Source organism: Coffea eugenioides, chromosome 1 (assembly GCF_003713205.1).
Source record: "Coffea eugenioides isolate CCC68of chromosome 1, Ceug_1.0, whole genome shotgun sequence".
Lineage (NCBI taxonomy): Eukaryota > Viridiplantae > Streptophyta > Magnoliopsida > Gentianales > Rubiaceae > Coffea > Coffea eugenioides.
Window position 1 is genome coordinate 46,730,001 of NC_040035.1, and position 20,879 is coordinate 46,750,879.

General features: G+C 37.2%; 3 protein-coding genes and 1 pseudogene across 4 annotated transcripts; 1 reads left to right on the forward strand and 3 right to left on the reverse strand.

The window, feature by feature from the left end:
• The first annotated feature begins 3,489 nt into the window (after nucleotides 1–3,489).
• Nucleotides 3,490–7,517, forward strand: LOC113775783 (probable polygalacturonase). Its single transcript, XM_027320794.1, has 6 exons — nucleotides 3,490–3,644; nucleotides 4,951–5,268; nucleotides 5,760–5,880; nucleotides 5,982–6,156; nucleotides 6,241–6,311; nucleotides 6,420–7,517. Exons 1-6 carry the CDS (start codon nucleotides 3,612–3,614, stop codon nucleotides 7,088–7,090), a joined length of 1,389 nt encoding a protein of 462 aa, XP_027176595.1. The 5' UTR covers nucleotides 3,490–3,611; the 3' UTR covers nucleotides 7,091–7,517.
• Nucleotides 7,518–8,072: 555 nt separating this feature from the next.
• LOC113779639 (programmed cell death protein 2) lies at nucleotides 8,073–12,116 on the reverse strand. Of its 2 annotated transcripts, XM_027325702.1 has the most exons (10): nucleotides 11,454–12,114; nucleotides 11,221–11,304; nucleotides 10,979–11,112; nucleotides 10,751–10,848; nucleotides 10,108–10,196; nucleotides 9,904–10,009; nucleotides 9,383–9,528; nucleotides 9,230–9,300; nucleotides 8,879–8,993; nucleotides 8,446–8,696 (listed from the first exon to the last, which is right to left on the reverse strand). In XM_027325702.1, exons 1-10 carry the CDS (start codon nucleotides 11,703–11,705, stop codon nucleotides 8,529–8,531), a joined length of 1,263 nt encoding a protein of 420 aa, XP_027181503.1. In that variant the 5' UTR covers nucleotides 11,706–12,114; the 3' UTR covers nucleotides 8,446–8,528. The 2 variants fall into 2 exon arrangements, with proteins under 2 accessions (XP_027182058.1, XP_027181503.1); XM_027326257.1 differs by lacking the exons at nucleotides 9,230–9,300; nucleotides 9,383–9,528 and having other exon boundaries at nucleotides 8,073–8,696; nucleotides 11,454–12,116.
• Nucleotides 12,117–13,098: 982 nt separating this feature from the next.
• Nucleotides 13,099–16,570, reverse strand: LOC113761020 (serine/threonine-protein kinase fray2-like). Its single transcript, XM_027303823.1, has 8 exons — nucleotides 15,684–16,570; nucleotides 15,390–15,570; nucleotides 14,768–14,894; nucleotides 14,518–14,600; nucleotides 13,999–14,081; nucleotides 13,826–13,894; nucleotides 13,434–13,607; nucleotides 13,099–13,352 (listed from the first exon to the last, which is right to left on the reverse strand). Exons 4-8 carry the CDS (start codon nucleotides 14,546–14,548, stop codon nucleotides 13,281–13,283), a joined length of 429 nt encoding a protein of 142 aa, XP_027159624.1. The 5' UTR covers nucleotides 14,549–14,600; nucleotides 14,768–14,894; nucleotides 15,390–15,570; nucleotides 15,684–16,570; the 3' UTR covers nucleotides 13,099–13,280.
• Nucleotides 16,571–18,487: 1,917 nt separating this feature from the next.
• On the reverse strand, nucleotides 18,488–20,879 carry LOC113761015 (annotated as a pseudogene).

The following is a 20,879-nucleotide window of genomic DNA, read 5'->3' on the forward strand; positions in this document are numbered from 1 at the left end:
AAATCTTTGAAAAAAAATTCTATATCCAAAAAAAAAAAAGCCTACAGGAACAAACTCATTTTTCCCCAAAAAAGAAAAGAAAAGAAAAGAAGCCTATAACAACATGCGCCATTTTCCAAATTTAATCTAGAAGAAAGAAAACAAGTACTCATATAATATAAGATAACGAAAAAAAGAACAAGGGACCAAATAGTGGAAACTGAAATGGAATCATGAGCTGGAAGAGCGTGCCCCGGTTGGTAGGGCAAGCCGCTTGATGCTCTGTTTGGGGATGAATTACAGCGGATTGGTGGGTGGCAGTCAAGATCGGCAGTTAATTGCAGCAGCAATCAATCCCAATCAATGAGTATAAAATTCCATAACCAGAGCAGGCCAGTTCATAAAAGGAGCACCACACACAATCAACAACAACAATAATAATATCAATCGGGTGAACCCCTCCCCCCTTAAGAATTTCAAAAAAATGTTAGCAACTCTATTCAGCCCCAGCCCTAATAACACCGATCAACTACTTGCATGCTAAGGACCGTTTAAGGTTGCTGTAGTTTATTAAAATGTACTTAATTAATAAAAATTTGATCAAAGTATTTATCATATTGTTTGGGTGTACACTTATATAAGTATTTTTTATTTGGTAATGTATAAATTTCAATTTTTATTTATTGAAACACAAAAATTGCTCTAAAATTTGAAAATCTATTAAATGTTTCATTGGCTAAAAACTCTACTCCAAAATTCAATAAATGCTGTTCACCAAACACATGAAATCATTGCTTTTGTCCTTCTGTAGTAAAAACACGGTGACCCCAAAAGCATATTGAGGTACATTTGTTTTTTGGCATGCATAATGCCCGTTCTGATCAACTTACCACATTATCTTTTCCTAATTAAACGGGAAGCCTAAAGCCTAATGTCATGTACTCTCAAACGAATGCATTAACAAGAAACAGCTGCTAAAAAAAATTAAAAAGAAATTAAGAAAGGAGAAACAGAAAAAGAAATAAAAATATAAAGTCGATAAGTAACTTGAAACAAAATAGTGAAATACTACTTATGAGTAATCAAATTTAAAAATGAAAATCTATATTTAGCATTAAAAAAAGAGTAGAAGTTTAACTGGAACAGGTTTGCCAGTGAGACGTCTTTTTTGGGCGTTTATCCGATAATAAGAAGTTCTGGGGGCAGCATAAGGAGGAGGACTATTTGGCTAACAGGTACTCATAAGGAGGGGTCTTAGGAATAATAATTTTTTTTTATAAAAAATATATATAATATTTAAATGTAGAAAGTGCTATAAATGTGATTGTTTGCATTGACATGCATGCAGTAAATTAACTGTTAGTAGAAAAAAAATCCAAAATTACGCAGCTGTTAGGAAAAATCCAATTACTAATCTTCTACATTAATTAATTTGAGTAGGTTAAGATACCCAAGACGTACAAAATGCCCAAGGAAGATGACCACAACATAACAAAAACAAAAACAGGAAAGGAGCGAAGGATATGAGTGAGGAAGGTGCGGGGACTGTCACAGGGCGAGAAAACCAAAAATTAAAAATTTTTTTTAAAAAAATTCAAGCAAGCAGGGCTAGCGGGGGCAGAGCGTGGGCCCGGGCCAGGGCCCGAGCCTGAGGGAGGAAGGCTCTCAGCTCAGGTGTCAGGGGTCGGGACTCAAAAGAGTCAGGACTGGGGAGAGGGAAAAAACTAAAAGAAGGTTGGTAGGGGGCCCAGGACAGGCCGTCTACGGCTGTGATCTGGCAAGTGAGTGATGCCAGCCTAGCAAATTTCCATACATCATTGGGGTGGTGGGTGGGTCCCTTTGTCTTTCATCCCCCACATGGCCAGATGCCGCTCTTCCTCCTCCTGTCCGCTGTCCATGCACCATTTGCTCCTCCATCTACAAATCCTCTACTCGCACACCGTCATCCCACAATTTAATTCCCTTTGTCCTCATCTCCGTCAATTTCCCATTTTTATGATTATTAGCGTTCCCTTTAGTAAGGGTAAATTGCATGAACTTCCCATGAGGTTTCTAACACTAACACTCACCTCCCTTATGATTTAGAAAATAGCAGTGATCACCCTTGAATTTAAGAATTTTGTTGCAAATTCAGTCCATGCTAGAAAAGTTACCATTAAAAATTTGTTTTAAGGGGTAAGATGAAAAATTTGCACCAGATTTGTAATTCATGCTGCTTGCCAAATTGTATTAACAGAGAAATGACAAAATATGAAAAGCTATTAAGAATTAGTAAAATTCAAGAGGTGTAAGTGCAATCAAATGAAGTTTACCAATGATACATGAAGTAGCGTTAGATGCTAATGGCTAGTTAAATGACTATATATCCAGATTCTTGCAGCAAAACTTATAAATAATACACCGCACTCTTAAAATTCTCTATTAGCAATGTGAATAGTTATTTGTGGGGTAACACAATTGTTTATGTCATTAGCACCAAATATATATATATTATATATAACCGAGCAATCAGTTAATTAACATATATATTTATGTTATTAGCACCAATAAACATCACTAAAAGTTACTGAGCATGAGATAAACCTAATTACAAGTAATTAGAAAGTGTAGGCTAATAAGATAAAGTTGTCTCTAGTAAGTGAAAATTTGTTCATTAAGTTTTTGTAATTAGTTAGGGTATACAAGTAAATTCATATAATTATTTTTTGAGCAATATGTCTAATTTCCTTCTAGGGGAGGTCAGTACTATTTTAGGAACCAAATGGGAGATGAGTGCTAATGCGAGAAACTTCGGAGAAGGTTTATGCAATTATCCCTTTTAGTAATTACAACAACTGGTGCTAAAGAAAGATTGCTCCAATCCCAATTTTGCCATTTGCCATACGAGTATTATACTACCATACTACAACTAAGCACTATCCTAATTTCTGACAAACAAGAGCCCATTTCTAAACAATAACTCACACTCCACATATTCATTTAGACTTTTGGACAAACACTGCATGTAATACTACCGCACTTCTTGTCTTTACCCACCCCTTCTTTTCTCTCTCCCCCATTCCCTCTCTGCCGTTGCTGCGCTAATTTCGTGTCGGCAATGACCCGTTTGCAAATTAGCCATTTTTAACAGAGCGATTATGGCTAATAATTATGGTATTACATTAATTTCTCCCCTACCACTTTCCATTTCTTTATACCTACGGAATTTTACTAGTACATTTTCTGAAACGCTCTATAAAATTTTCAGAAATACACGCCTATCTACTTTTATTCCACTTACGTATTTTGATTGAATCGGTATCTATGTATGTGATACTGGCACCAAAAGTGTCGTACAAAGGCAACAACATAGTAATGCAAAATGTATCAAGACCAGCATCTGTCATTTTCCTAATCCGTGCTGTCGCTTTCTCTTACCATACTTTTTTTTTTTTTTTTTTTTGGGGGGTATTAGCATAATAATTTGTTCTTCTTAATTGCCACTCTGACTATCACTCCCCCAAACAACACAATACGAAGCCCACACTAAAATACAAAATCACACCTCTTTCGCCTCTCTCCTCTGCTCTTCTTCTCTTCTCTCCCTCTATCATTCTTGTACAGAGTCAAAAGCTACTGAGGGGTGGTCAAGAATGGGAGAGGAGAAGAGACTCGTGAAGAGGCTAGTAAGTACGTTGTTTTTTTTTTCTTCTTTTCTTTTTTTTTTTGGGCTCTAATACTGTTTTCTATAGTGACTTCCTCTATAGATTCCGGGTGGGTTCTCTGATTTAATTGCCATGCTGATACTTTTGCTACAACTTTGCGCTGATTTGTTCAGTGTTCATCACTTGTTTCGAGCGTTTGCATATGTTAAACTGGTTGAATGGTTCAAATCATGGTTCATAAGGGTTGTTGTGCATTACTGGCTGTGCTAATTTTGTCGTGCTCAAGTCTTGTTCTGGAGTTTGAATCCATCTTATAGTCAAGATCGGGCCGATCCCAGCTTCTAGTTCTAACTGCAGCTTCTTCAATTGGCTACATTGTCGTTTCATGGCCACAATTTACCTACTGGTGATAGATTCTCGGATGCTTTTTTTATTTTTTTTTTTTGTTTGCTGCGAAGGCTTTTTTGCAATTTTTTTCTTTGGTTTATTTGGTTTAAACGAAGGACTCGTGTTTGTTTGCTAGTTGAACTGGTCTTGTACTCTTCTCTGTTAATATGAACTACTGTTGGGATATTCTGTTTTCGGCTAGTTTGGGCATACATTGCTCTCTTGCTCCGACGTGGTACTCGGTAACAAGGTCATCATCTAAACTTGGTAAATCGTATACCTGCGGCAATGGTGCTTGCTCCAACACTAAAATTTGTTTTATCTACTTCCTTGATTGTCTTCATCTCATTAAGTTCAGTCCTTTCTTTTTGATTTCCCTGCATATTCTTTTAATCTAGCACAGTGGAATACGCCTATGTATTTGTTGGACTTTCAAGCGGAGTTGTGAGTTTTTCCCAGTAAAATATGCAATAAAGGTATCAAATTTGGCTCCATCTCCAACTTCAGCTTATTAAAGAACATAACAAGATTAGAAAACCTTGCCTATCTTGGGCCTTTCAATTGCTCATTCATAATTTTACTTCTCGTGTCCATCAATTTTCAAATTTCAGATGTTATAGCTACTTCTATTTATTAGTGTTTTGTTTAGTTGGAGTCTTCAATTAAAGCGGACATGGTATAATGGAACAAGCTACTCATTGGTTTCACTCTTTCGTAGGTAAAAGAAGATTGGATCAAAGATTCAATATGAAAAAGTTTCAAATTTTCTTTTACACATCCATTGAATCTAGTAGTTAAATGTTTTTGCTTGAGTGACCAGTTTTTGCTTCCATGAAACACTAGAAAGCGGTACTCATAAATCATAATTCATGCATGTTAGTTAACGACGTTTGACATATACGACCTTTAATTCTTTCCTTACTGGCTTTCTTCTCTTCAGGCAGTACTTCTTTTGCTTTTGGCTTTTTGTGATGCAACTAAGCACATTGGGACTCAATACGATGGAGAATGCCAGTTTATTAGGCCCCTCAAACCTCGGCCACACAGTGTGTCAGTCTTGGAATTCGGAGCAGTTGGGGATGGAAAAACATCAAATACTGTAGCATTCCAGAATGCTATATTTTATCTTAAGTCCTTTGCGGACAAGGGGGGTGCCCAACTCTATGTCCCCCGTGGTAGGTGGCTAACTGGATGCATTAATCTCACGAGCCACCTAACTCTATTCCTGGAACGAGAGGCTGTTATTCTTGGATCTCAGGTTGCCTTCTATTTCTAACTTGTTGAATGTAAAAAGCCACGTTGTTTGTCGATGTAAACCTTTACAGCTGGTATTCTAATTTGGCCACCTGTCTTAGATGAAACATGGTGCACAATTTAACATTCTAGAGTGATAGTCTTGCTGGGGTGGGAACCTCCACATATAGTTACTCCATGTAGAATTCCTCTAGCTAATTCGTTTGGTTGAATGTGAACTTATGGATGTTTACTTTTGTCGTTGCTTTAACTTGTTTTCTTGTGGTATTTGCAACACATTCTTTTTCAGCATTTCAAGTAAGTATACATGGTGAACTTAGATATCAAACCAAAGTTCAAAATTGTTCTCTTGTTAGTCTACTTCTCCTAACATTTAGTTTCACATTTGCTTATGTCGTGATAGGATCAATTACTTGCCTATAAACAAGGATAGTTTTCAAGTTTATACATTTGATATACATTTTAGTTTCTTATGGATTTTATTTTGTTCTTTAGGATTATACTCACTGGGATATAGTTGACCCATTACCTTCGTACGGTCGAGCTATTGAAGTTTCAGGTGGAAGATATCGCAGCTTAATTAGTGGAAATAATTTGACTGACGTGGTGATTACAGGTATGAACATTTTTGTTTAATTTTATGCGTCAATTTATTAGGTGTATAGATTATCTTCTCAGTATTCTCATGCAAGTTTTATGTGTTTTTATTTGATACAGGCAACAATGGAACTATTGATGGTCAAGGTTCAATTTGGTGGGAGAAATTCAACTCCCACTTGTTAAACTACAGTAGACCACATTTAGTAGAATTTGTTGGCTCTAATGATGTTGTTATTTCCAACTTGACCTTTTTAAATGCCCCTGCCTGGAATATACGCCCGGCATATTGCAGGTACCCTTGAATTCTTTACTTTTATAACTTTTTTTAGAGGAAAGCTAGAACATGAAACTTATAAGTTTCTAAAATATGATGCAGTAATGTGCTAGTTCAGAACATAACAGTTCATTCTCCTCCCGAGTCTCCATATACTAGTGGAATAGTCCCAGGTTTGTTATAAATTTATTTGCTACTTATAATCTTCTTACGCATAGTAAGTCTATCTCTATGTTTGTGACGATGTTCAATGAAACATAAATCTGCAATTCGAGTTTCAGATTCTTCAGAACATGTTTGTATTGAGAATAGCAACATTAGTATGGGTTATGATGCAATTGCACTCAAGAGCGGTTGGGATGAGTATGGAATTGCCTATGGAAAGCCTACTACAAATGTTCATATCCGTGGGATCCGCTTGCAATCAGGCACAGGATCAGGTGTGGCTTTTGGAAGTGAGATGTCTGGAGGCATTTCAAACATACTAGTTGAGCATCTTGATATTCACAACTCGTTTGTTGGCATCGAGCTGAAGACCTCAATAGGGAGGGGTGGTTATATTAAATACATCCTGATATCAGATGTGATAATGGAAAATGTGCAGATAGGATTGAAAGCAACAGGGCAGTGTGATTCACATCCTGATGACAAATTTGATCCTCATGCCTTACCAACTATCAGTGCAATCACTTTTAAGGACATAAGAGGCACAAACATAACCGTGGCGGGAAGCTTCACTGGCATAAATGAATCTCCTTTCACTTCATTATGTCTCTCAAACATCTCTTTTTCTGTTACTTCTGATCCTTCTGCATCATGGATTTGCTCTAGCGTGTCAGGATCATCTGATAATGTCTCACCTGAACCCTGTCCAGACCTCCAGGAAATATTTCCTAATTCAACCACTTGCTTCTCCCAGCTATATTCAAATAGTCAAGTTGCAATTTCATGATATAAGTGTCAAAAACTACATTATCTCGTTCGATTCTGATTCTATGAGGGTGCAACTCCTCTGATTCTGGTGTATAATCTTCCAATAAGATGCGAGCTAGATACTTCGGTCTCATGCTTTGCTTGGTTAACATTGGTGTTCCAGTGAGCAAACTCTCCCAAGCGGTGTTACCTGTCAAATCTGTCTCCTCTTGTACAGCATCAATTTCTTCATTCACTTTGTAAGAAAAAGTTTTGGTAGTGCAGTACGGTTCAGATACATTGTGGTCTAGTGTTATTTCATTTTCATTTTGTCATTATTTTACATTGTAAAGTTCTGCACCGGAGACTAGTTCAAGATTGGTTTTGTCCAGATGGATAAAAAAGGGGCATTATAGAGTGGAGTGATTGTTTTTTCCAAATAAAGTTTCTTGTTATATCTGATTGAATTACAGGCCAACATGACAACCGAATAGAGTTATGGCAACTTGCTAAATAGTTCTTGAAGTCTACTAACATTTTAATCTTTAAAACTATAACCTTCCACTATTGTTTGTGCATTTTGGTGTCCCGTTTTTAGTGCAAGTCCGAAAGGGCTAAGACAGAGACACCCTGTCTGCAATCTTCATGCGTGCCTGGGCCAGCTGGAAGTTTCTTCCCGACAAATTTCAAGCGCTTCATGGCTTGGTGTCTGCGCCCACTGGAAGTTTCTCATTTGCAGTGTCTTGGCTGCGAGCAATGGAAGTTTCTCATTTGCAATATTTTGTTTGTTATGGTGCACATCGTCCGAGTGTAGGGTACATTCCTCTATCGTATCCCCTCCTCACGTCTATGATGTGTAGCTCAAGGAAATTGGTTAATCAAAAGAGATTAAGCCTTGAGAATTCCAAAACGAGGCAGCCAAATGCTTCTGCAGCCTTCTAACAAAACCCGTGATAATTATTCAAACCGTGACATAATTTCAACCCTTCAAACACGCCATTTCCCCCAATAGATGCACAAAATGAACGAACCTCATCTCTGCAGCGAGATTATCATTGGAAAACATTATTGTCATCACACAATTCACACCCGACGGGATCAATTAGTTGACAAATCTAAGGTAACATTCCTGAATCCGGATGCTCGTAAGGCTTGCTTTTTGTTGAGCACCGGAAAAAAAAAAAAGAAAAAGAAAAAGACAACGGTTTTTCTCACCGCACTGTTTTAGTGGTCTTTTTTATCACACTCTTAATCCCTTCGAAGGTGGAGACCCTGATCAGGTATGCAGCAACTGCATTTAGATCCACGTTGCACCATCTCATGCAGACACACAATGGTTCATAAATCTCGCGTCTTTGCTAATTCCCTGTGGCGAAAGCAAAAAAGTGCACCAAGGAAAAAAAATGGTTGTTTCTCTCTGATTCACACAGAAACGGAAACACAGATAACAAGAAAAAACGGGAGGATCATAACATTTATCACAATGTTGCAGCTGATTGAGATAAAAGCTGAACCCAGGCAAATTCTTCCTTGTAAACAACTCTATTCTCACACGAGGCTTCGCACGTATACACCACAATAGTTGCCCAATCAAGAGAATCTGCATGATTTTCAATTCCAAAGTAATATAGTAGTTGCGGCAATACCTGTAACCAAGGGAAAAGATAAGATCATAGTTTAAAGCCAGGAATTTTCAGGTATGGCATTACTGGACAGGTAAAACGTCTACATATGCAACAGGCACCAAAATTAATGGGCCAGTGATCGAGCAGCTATAGAGCTTTCTGCTGAGGAAAAGCATATGCATAGCTGAAATAAAGCACTGCACCTGGAATTCACAAGCTCGAGGCCCACCACAATAGTTGCACCTTGGAATATCCATTTTTGATGGCCGGCCACTTGATATGGGCCATAGTGGTTTGGTTTTTGCCAGTCTATAGTACCTGTTTCACAACAAAATCTGAACTTCAGATGCAATGACACCCCTCTTGGAAGTGAGAAAATTTGATAGAGCAAGATATGGGAAATTTTTCTTATTATCAAAAAAAGAAATAAGAGATGGAAAATTTTCCTAAATTTTTTTGCCACCCCACTTGAGCCATATGATTGACCTATAAATGTTTTTGTTCCACTTCCCATGGATATGTATATGCTTAGAAATAAATTCATGTTTATTAACCTCAATACTTGCTCAGGTTCACGGGATATTCGCTCTTGAAAAGCTGCCCAAGATCTTTTGTCACCACCCACCTAGTCAGGAGCAATGAAAAGGAGGCTATATAAGATCATTCACCGATCCATAACACCACATTACCTAAACAACAACACTAACCTCAAAGGTGTCTAGTAATGACTTGACTTCATCCATTTGGCTTTGTGAAACCAATGACTTATCAAATCCATCATACTCAGACTTTTTATCTCGACATTCATCTTCATTTACAATCTCAAATTGTGGCCACAGGTGATTGCTAGCAACTGCATGCAATGGGAAACTCTATGAGATGTGTATATCATTTCAAACAAGTAAAATGAAATTTACATATCAAAACGCGCACATTTCACACCATCAGGTACTACAAGTCCTGCAAGCTAAAGCCTCCAATAGGATAAGGAAAGTGTGGTTGTACCATTTTATGACTCTGGCTTATAATATTTTAAGCCAATAAGTACCTTCTAATAACAGACTCTACCTGGGACTTGTTTTCAGACTTAATTTAACTCGATCAGGAAGCAAATGGCTTGACCCAGGCATTTTAAAATCACATCAGGACCTCTTCTGCAGTACAAGTCAATATACTTCATGATCCAGGGGCAACCAACAAGACGTTTAGTTGTAATTATTCTTCTTACCTTTTTGTGTTTCTGCAGGTAAGTCACTAATGGTTGATGCAGAAGCCACTGGTGCCATATAGGGCTGTCGGCACTCAATTTTATGACCTGAACGCCAGTGTGCTGTCTGGATATAGTCGGTCCACGAAGAGGCGACTAGTGTTAAAACACAAATCCAAAAGAGTTCAAAGATGAAAAAGGAGTAAATCTTCGTGTCCAAATCACCTGGTGTTTCTCAGAGCAGTAACGCGCTATTCTGCAATTACTACAAATTTTATCTCCTCTCCATGTACCGCACCAGCTACAGAGTATGGCTGAGACAAAAAAAAATATCTCAACATCACAGTCAAGAAATAAAATGCAACTAGAACGGATTGGATGTTCCTTGCACACCATAGTAAAACATAACCACAAAGGAAATTCTCTTCTAAACGTATAGCATTTAGTAAATGAACATATATGCAGCATAAATGTATTGCATTTAACAAATGAACATATATGCACTCATTCTTGGAGCAGGAAGTCCCATTAATATCTAAATGATACGATCTTGCCTTTGTTAATAAAACATAAGCTGCACTCCAACTTTTACATGAACAGGGGTAACACTAAAAGATAAACACAATTAAAGCTGAGCATGTAAGGCCCAATCTACCGCTCCCCTCCGCCAGGAAAAGTACTTCATAAATCATCATTAGGAGGAATAAAACAAGCCAGGAAAAGTACTTCATAAATCATCATTAGGAGGAATAAAACAATAAAAAACTTTTGCAGGAATGAGCTAATGACTCGCATATTTTGACCAGAAGAGTTACCAATCTATCTTCATTGTAGCCCCAGGAAGAAGCAAACAGAAGTTATGACTAACCTCCATTTCTAGTACGTCTGTCACTACCATCATGTCTTGGAGGCTCACTAGAGTAAAACGAGTTGAAACGAGGCAATTGGCAACGGAAGACCTTCACACTGCAGAAAGCCACCATTTTGTGAAGAGAGGACAATTTAATAGATGTATTATACGAAAATTCTTCAGAATAACATCATCCTTTTTTGTTGTTGTTTGTGTCGGGGGGGGGGGGGGGGAGACCCAAGGTACCTTCGAAATGCCTTCTCGGGCTGCCGTTTCCATTGATCATGTTGGTCTTTAAGAAGACAAGACATAGATGGACAAATGAAAACAAATAAGGTGCGGTGGAATGTTGACTCCTTGTGTAAAAGAGGTGCATAAACCTGAGTACAAAGAAAAACAATAATATCAAGAGATTATCTACTTTTGGCGGTCAAACGGCATTCTTAAATTTGCAGAAGTGAGGAACATAAATCGAGAAATATGGATACCTGAAGCAGAAACTGCAAAGGTTGGGCGCAAAAGTCACAAAGGCAAGACCTCCCGCTGGGTAAATTTGTCGGATCCAACCATGCCTGCATTTCAACAGTTAATTGCTTTATCCCGTAATCAAACAATAAAACATTGGCAAATTTTGCATATAAACAAAATCAAAACGGTCATTTGAGAAAGTTGTTTTGTGTTAGATATTAGTATCAAGTAATGGTAGTTTTGAACAACATACAGGAGTACCACCAGCTACACTAGGAAACAACTCCCGAGATAGCGACCACGAATGTTTAGGGCTCTCCACAAAGCCCAAGGACACCGGCTCTTCACCTTCCTCCTCCTCCTCGTCGTCGTCCTCCTCCTCATAAACATCATCAACCATGGGAGCATCCTCTTCATCTTCTTCCTCGTCAAGACTGGTGATTTTCAGAGTCCTTAGTTTCTCTGAAGGATCGCCGCTGCTGTTGTCATACTCTCCTTCCGACATACTCTGCACAAATTTGATTGCAGAAAGCTGAAAGGTCTCTCTCTCTCTCTCCCCTCTCCTAGATGAAGAGAACTGCAAAGGTGGATAATTTTGCTACAACAGATTCTGAACGACGAAGCTAAGTTATCTCTCAATTGTCCCACTGTTTTACAGGCAAGTTAAAGCCCCGTACCGGAACCCTTTATTCCGTGCCGGCTCGACTAAGACAAATGAGAGATTACGTTTCTATAGCCGATGTTTGGTTTCTGTGTTGCTGGTCAAGGCCCGAGACAGGGTATAGAGTAAATGAGTAATTGAACCGGGGGTGGGGATGGAATTCGCAGCTGCACCGCAGTAAGCAGAGGTTTATGTGAAATATGGGCCTCGAAGGGTTTTTCGTCGCGACAAGAACCACGGAAACGACGACGTGGCATATCATCCTGACGGACGGATTATGCTGATTTTTATTCCCCCCATGAACCAGAACTAGGAGAATAACACCGCGCGATGCGCGGTGTAATTTTCAATCTTGCCCATAAATGCCCAATTATTCAAATTCAAATATTAAATATAAAAAAAATTATTAGATGCCTCTCCTCTTATTGCATGGACGAAATGGAAGATTTCATCTGTTGCAATGGAAAATAATAGGTACAAAGCTTTCTACAATGCTAAAAAGTTTCGTTGTTTCAGCAGCTTTTTTAACTATGAATTTAAAACTGTCTTGATCCCATTTATATTCAGATAAACATATGAGCAAATTAAATCCTACCATATGCCAGAAAGTGCAGTAGACTGCTCCAAATCGTTTTCTTTCTAAAGATCTCAACACAAGGCCAACATGTCAGATGATAGAAGATGCTCAACACAAGTTTAAGTGAGTGCACACCTACATGCAATAGGCAATAAGTGAGTGAATGCATGTTAAGTGGAGGTCATGACAGGATCTTAGATTAATTAGACAAGTGACTGCAGAACCTACAAGCACAGGAGCCCCCTGGTCATAAACAAATTTAATAAGTAATTAGATGTTAATTAGTCATACTTCTTTTCCATTTGATGTTCTAACCACCCTCATAGATACACTAACTGCCAAGATCTAGAAAAAGAATGACCTCTCAGGTATAGAATGGTGGGAAAAAATCACATTTACCAATTGCCCATGCATGCTCTTGTTTGGTTGCGTATAAGAAATTAACTACAGAGAAGATGCGGCCATATCGAAATCACTAAAATAATAAGGTTGTACACATTTTTTATATTAAATAAATTGACTAATCAGTATTCATATGATTGATAGAGCATTTAGAAGTATCAGAAATGAAAAACGGTTGAAGGAAACAAGAGGTTTATATTTTGAGAAGGGATCATTAAACGAGGGACGTTTTTTTTTTCCTAAAAACAACTGTAACAATGAGAATGAATGTACTAAATCTGCATTTTTTTTGCTGAAAAAGTCCCAGATGATACCTACAAAAAATAATCGAACTAATATCTAAACTAAGATTTATCTAAACTAAGATTGAGCACAAAATTAATGTACATTCAGAAAGTTACAAATAAAAGATCAAACAGCCAATAAATTCTTCTGATGTCTTAGACGTGTGATAATGCTTCCTGTTTAGCTGAAGGCATTTTCTTCAAAGCTAGTTGTGCAGCATCCTTAAGCTGCAATTTTTTAGTAGGTAAATCATTAGAAAATAAAATGATGGTTGGCAGTTCCATAACAGTAACATTAAAATGACATACACTCAAATTTGCCTTAACATGATTCCACAACGGAGGTAAGTCAGCAGAGACTTTTTGCACAGAAAGCTCTGGAGGCTTTGCATTCTTGAAAAAGGAATGTTTCAATAGTTTCTCTGCAGTTAGCCTCTTTGTCAAGTCTTTCACCAAGCACATTGCAACCATTTCTTTAAAACACTGTTCGAAATTGAGGAAATGCTTTAGCAATAAAAAACATAAGAATGAGGAAATGCCGAAATAGAAACAAACAGCTAGAATATGGATCTAACTTGGTGTCCTAGAGAAAGTTTATATCTAAGTAGAAACAAACAGATAGAATATTGATCCAGTTTGGTGTGCTAGAAAATGTTTATATCTAAGCACAGTAGCCAACTATTAGAAGAAAAAGGACATGCCTTGGGGAACTTTTTATCGCGGTCATAATCAAGTCCAGGAGGCGCATTTTGTATGGTCATCAAAGGAACCTACCAAAACGAGGAAGTTCCATTAAGTGCACAACTACAGTTCAAGAACATGTTGCATCAAGTTCATTATTGTTATCTGGTGTTGTTGCATATAACGTCCATACCTTCATTGGGGGATATTTCGAGAATGGTGCATGACCATGAGCCAACTCCAGTGTGGTGGATTCCAAATGAGCAGATATCAGCCCTGATACAAAGAAAAATCACCATTTCTTTCACAAAACTATGAAACCAAATTATGCACAAAGGCCATTTTAGTGTTTCTGGAATTCATTAGACACAATGTTTACTTAATTTCTCTTCTTTCTTTCAGGTTTTCCCTTAGCTCTAATTTGCTGCTCATGACAAGCTCTAGGTTGCAAACTTAAAAGGAACATATACTAACAACTTTCTAATTCAACTAAAATATATTAGTCACACTACTTCCCACTTAAGTGGCGAAAATTGGAGCATTCTATACGCAAAGACCATTCCCAGGGACTGATTTTCCATACACTCAGAGTTTCCTTTGCCACTGACTGTAAGCTCTCGTAAAACAAGTACAATTAATATATAATAAAAAGCTTAGCCATGCTTGTTTAACATATAAAAAGAGGTAAAAAATTTTACAAGAAGATGAGCACCACATTGTCCCCAGCTGGCATTTCTCGGCATAATGAAGCAACTATATCGGCATAATCATTAATATCTAGCCTCATCAACTTCACTGCATTCATAAGAAAAGATCTGACTTTAGTTGAGCAGTTCTTTAATACTCTCTCCTAACCAAGAGGAAACGGGTGAAGTAATCTGAGGCAAACAATAAAGGTAATGGAGTAATAATAAAACAAGAACAAGAATAAATGAAACAGAGATCTATATAAGGAAGGGTACCTGGTTTTCCTTTTGCACACTAGCTAGAATCGGCTTTAAAAGACCCAATGGGATGTCATCACTCTCATCTAAAAGCCAAGTCATAATATCTTCCATGTATGAGAATACAGCTTGTGGGTGGTTGAACCTTGTATTAGACATTCAAACACAGAACAACAATCAGCACATGACAATTGAATGTGTTGACTTGCATGAGACAGGTGCAAGATTAGCAAATGAATACCTCTAATTTGTTTAATTTGGTACAACTTTCTAAATTACTCCGTTAGGCTAGTTGCATTGCATACCATGAGTTGATCACTCAACAACAAATAATAAAGGCTTGCCATGAGTCGAGCAAAATTTTCAATTTCATTGCTGCTAAATGAGGAGTTCACGAAGTTGAAAGCAGATCATATTTGCAGGAAAGAAGGTTGAACATAATGGGAATGCTATTACAAGTTCGAATTCAATGCTATTACAAGTTCGAATTCAAGATAACCTTAATTGTTAGTATTAGAGTTAATTTAAAGAAGCAAACAAATATCAATTACTACAAGACCCAAAGAGAAAAGGCAGTTAATCAAAATGTCTTGACAATAAAAATACATATTAAAAATTAGCTGTAACATCTTAGCCTTACTTAATGGTACTTAGAAGGACTTCGAAGATTTTAGTGACCAATGAGTCGCAGCCTATGTCCAGCAAGATGATGCAGCATTTGACCTTCGCAACGATTTCAAGAATGTGCAAAGCTTTAGCATAGCAGCGACCAGAGAAAAGCGACAACTTCTTGAATGCAGCTAAAGTGAACCGAAAAATATCTTGTACAGCATGCAAATGAAAAGGCTGAGAACTGGCTCTAAACAAGTATACAACAGGAAGCAGACAAACAAATACAGAAAAGAGTAAATACTGTTGTAGGTGTTCAGCTTACCTTCATTCTTTCATTCTCATAAGGTTGATGCGGAGAACTAATCCTTAACACCTCACAGATGCAAGACATAACTGAAATCCTGACATCTGTATTAGGATGTCTAAGCAGCCTATCAGAGATCAAAGCCATCATCGAAGGCAAGAGCCCATCTTGAATCAAACTGGAAGGATCTTAACCGAAAAAATAAATTAAAGAAAATCGCACAACCTGAAAAGTTGTCCTTCTCGTGGACTTTCAATCCATTGTCCTCAATCTATGAGAAGCAAAATGTGATTGTGAGTAACTGCAAATTCAAGAAAATAAAGAAAGAAACAAAAACTAAACCCAAAAACATCAAAGTGCCTTCTTTGTTTTCTTCTTTTTGTTGATTAACAAAGAAGAAAGAAAGCGTGTAGATGAATGATAGATTCGGTCATCGTTTGAGAGAGAGGGAGAGCAAGAGAGGAAGAGTGTTCGTCTGAGCTCTGAGGGAGACCGAGACGGAGAAAGTGAGATGAAAACAGTGGTAAATATCTGTCATAGGACACTTTTTTTTTTGAAGGAACAATGGAATCCAAAGTAAACTCACGTGAGGAGCACAGATTTTGGACTAACACTCTCTAGCCAATAACCATTGACCACATCACCACCACAAGCACCTCTTTTGAGATATGGCATTCCCCCTTTTATATATATGTTAATTAATTAACAAAAGAGTAATTCTTAATTGTTCTCAACGAAGGCAGAGAAAAGGATTGAATTAGAAAAATCATAGTGGCCTTGGATGAGGGAGATAGCTATAAGATGGGTTGGTACTTTTCAACTTTGCCAACAATAGAAGAATCGAAGCTCGGGCCTTGGGTTTTGCCAGGGGATTTTTCTATAGAAAAAGGAGAGGAAGAGGAAGAGTGGGAGGCAGAGTTTCTTGTCGATTTTGGCACTGAAAAATAATAGATAGAAACATGAAATAAACAAATAAACAGGGTAAAGAAAATATAGGGAAAAAAAGTAGTTAAGCAAAGCAAACAAAAGAAAGAATTACAAGAGATGAGGAAAAACCGCGGAAGACCCTATACAAAGTGGTTTATGAAGGGAATGAAAGCAAAGTTCCAATTTTTGGACTTGCAATACCACAAACAATAAACAGATTAGATAGCCCAAAAATATCTTTTAAACGAAAAAATCATAAAAGAACTTTCTCAAATTTGTTAAATGCATTCTGATACTTTTTAGTTGCGAAAAAAAATTAAGATTCTTTCCAATTTTTATTTTTTTTAAAAGATAACCAAATAGAATGCACGTTATTAAAGGGGAAAATTTTACAGAATCTGATGTTGGAAGAAATTTCCAATTTTTTGCACCTACAACATATATATACAAATTAATATACAAAAATTAGACTACTAAACCCCACAAAAAATCCAAAAGGTTAGAGAAGTACTAAGCAAGAAGAAGAAATTACAATGCAAAAAAATCATGTGTCGTGCACAACATCCTTTCACGACCATTTTACATGACTCAATTAGGCTGAAATTCCATGTTTTTCTTTTAAGCTGCTTATTTTTCTTCTCATCTTCTACTTTTGATCAGGAGAAAGAATTTAAAAAATTTACAATAAAAAATGCATAGCAAACTTTACCACGATAGCTAGCTAGCTTATTTACCACAATCACAGGCATAGTAGTAGAAGATAAAGACAAGCAAATCACTGAGCTTTCTCCTTAATGCTTCCTAATTCTCCCCCTTCAGTTAGAAAATTACACAAAATACTTGCATGCATAACCAATAATAAAACAAAATGTTTCCATAGTTTACAATCAATGCCAAAGTAATGCAATAGTTTCATTAGAAATGATTTGACCTTTTTTATTTGATAAAAACTCAAGACTATGATTCTTTGCGAGCCTTAGCTCATTTTATTCTTAAGCACATTTATTTTGTTATAGCTATGTCACCTTAAGTTGAATCACAATTTTCATTCTCAAGGTGAATTGTGAAAAATCTTTTGCAAATTAAAAGAAAGTCACCACCAGAAAAAATAACAATACCTCACCATGTAAAGTGCAAATGAGTGAAACTCTTTTATTACCAGAAGTACTAAAAGCATATTAAAGAAAATAGTAGAAGAAAAATGCTTAAATCCAAACAACACTTCTGCCTCATAGAAAGAGAAAATTCCACCATTCATTTCACAAGCACAAAATGAGATTTATCATTAATTTTTTTAAGTCAAGCATCCCATGAAATTATCATCAAAGTCAAGCCCCTCTAGGCTGTAAACAATTCCAGTCAACAACTTATATATTGGAAGGTTTACAAATTGAGAGAAACCTATGACGGACAAAAAATCTCACTTCTAGTTTTTAAAAAGGGATTAAAGATTAAAAAAAATAAAGCAAGATTTGCCCCAGTGGAATGAACCACTGATTATTTGCAAGCATCAAATGCAAAGCATTATTTATTGTCTTCATTCAAATGAATTCATTGAAATTAACAGATATGGAACTTGGCAAACAAAAATCGAACACCCAAGTATTAGCAAATACATGAATGTCAATGGTTTTAATAATCAGTGCACAAGTTGAGACTTGAAAATTTAGAAGAAGTAGAGTCCTATTTCGTATCACTTAGAACATATTTAACATAATACCAAAAGCATATAATTAAATACAAATTCCTGATAATACATAGCTGCACTGGACAAACAAAACACATACATATTGTAAAAGGCCCACAATTTCTTGATAACTATTAAAGAACAGAAAGTATGACAGAAAGTACCTTAACTAACTGCTGAATGTTAGATAACAAATCATAATATTCATCGGCTCAGTATAGAGAACCTGACAATACATATTGAATTAGGTAAATTGGAAAAAAGAGATTAAGAAAAGGTAAAATCAACTATTGAATGTGTGTGATAAATGAGGTGGAAAGAAAAGCCATCTTAAAAGGTAATAATACATATTAGTGTATAACACATATTTTGTTATAGCTATGTCACCTTAAGTTGAATCACAATATCATTACCTGTACAACCTGTAGGAAATTATGTATCACCTTAATGGCCTCCAAAACTTTTGAGAACTCCAACTTATCTTCATTCTTCACTGAGGTCAGGCACAAGACCGATGTAGTTTTCTTATGAACAATCTGCGAGAGAGTGTCAATTACATCAGTCCTGGCTACAATAAAAGCGTCCAAAAAGGCTCCACAAAGAAGGAAACTTACCACTCCCAATCGCGATTTTCCCTTCACAATACAATAGGGAATTTCCATCTTCCTGCACAAAGCAGGAAGCCAAACAACCAACTCGATTGGTTCCACATCGTGAGCAACAATTGTGCCTTGTTCAGCAGAAAATAATTTCTATGAGCTACAGCTTGTACTACCAAGAGTGAGACACTACAGAAAACGAACAAAATATAGAAGAAAAGTACGATAAAGACCTGCTCAACAAGGCACGTCACATGCTGTAAACTGTATTTGACAACGATTGGCTTCTTAGCATCAGAAGCTTTCCCTTTAGCCTCAGCTTGAGCTGTCTTGAGAAGACGCTCTTTTTTGGCTGCCTTGTCCTCAGGCCTGTACTTGAGAAGCATCTTGAATAGATTTGTTGCTGCATATCAATGGAAGCATCAGAAAATACATACATTGGCAAGAGAAAAAATGAAGCAGTGAAATGGCAACCCCGAAAGGAAACAGGATATCTCCTTGACTGGTATTATTAAGATAGGGACAAATTTAGAGACTCCCTTAAATCTACCACAGCAAATTATTAGCTTTTACCAATTTCATGACAACAGATAGAGCGACACATTACGACTCAGTTTCTAGTCATCCAAGAGATTATAGGGGAAGACGATGTACAATTACCATGTACAAATATTATGATCCGAGCAACCTCAATTTCTTTCTATTTACCACATCTGGCATATCCAGTTGGCTAAGAACCATAAAAGAATGATTTTTAAATTTACATAAAGATTTCATTTCCTATTTAGTTACAGCAACACCGTTTGCCCTGCTCAACCATGGGATCCTATTCTACGCAATCATCAGAGAGAAAGGGGGGGAATAAGAATGAGTAAGCATTTGAAGTATGATTACAAGTGCAATAGGTGATCAATATGCGAGAAAGCACAGATTTATGTCAAGAAAATAACTGGATTTTTCTTTACAGCAGTCAAATACCAGACCAGGGTTGTCAAGATGGTGCAATCAAGGTGAACAACTTAGAGTCCCGATAAAAATCATCGTATAACATTAAGAAAAAGGGGAAACAGCATAATAAATAAAAAGCGAGTGAGGGAGAGGCGACCAAGATTTTTGTCGAGTCTTGGAGAACTGGTTGAGCGTCGGAGGAACCTTCAAGCACTGCCTGAGGATCCTCTTCTTCCTCTGGATCCGGACATTGAGAGGCCATTTGATGAACCTGGTGAGATCCTTCTTCGGTGGGAGGGCTCCTCGAATTCCGAACTGCTTCGGACGCTTCTCGAACAGAGGATTCGCCACCTTCTCGATTTTCCTCCTCGCCACTGCAGCTGGAGCCCTCGCACCTCTCTTTGGAGCCTTCAAAACAAAAAAAAAGCATCCATCAATGACAACACAAAGAACTCAAAATGTCAGAGATATGGCGTTTTTTTCAAAACCAAACGAAAGATTGAAAATTAGAATGCAGCATCTGCATATATGTGTATCAGTAACAATCATCATCGAGAAGACAGAAATAACTTGGTGGTGAAGAGCAGCCTTACCATTTCGTTGCCTGAGGGGTTTGGAGAAACAACGGCGCGACGTCAAAAAGCCTAGGGCTTAGTTTAGGAGTTTAGGTCTTGTTAGAATAGAATTAGAATTAGACGTTATCAGTTAGTCAGTTAGAAGGAAAAACAGAGAAACAATGAAAGAGGAAAAATGAAAACAAGTTGGACGAACACTCTCCAACCAAGATGTGAGACATAGGAATCATCTGCATTTTTCTGTTTTGGTCCCATGGGTAAAGGAAGAAAGAAGAAAGGGAAAAAAAAAAGAAATGAAAAGGTCAGCTTTCAAAGAAGGAAAAAATGGAGAAGTGGAGGTGGTTGGATGTAGTTTTTCATTTCTGAATGATAATGATCAGGGTGACGAAAAAGAAAGAAAGTGAAAACAGAGGAAGAAAGGGAGTAATGGAGGCGGTGATGATGAAGAAATGGAGAGGGGAAAGTGGAGAGTGGGAGA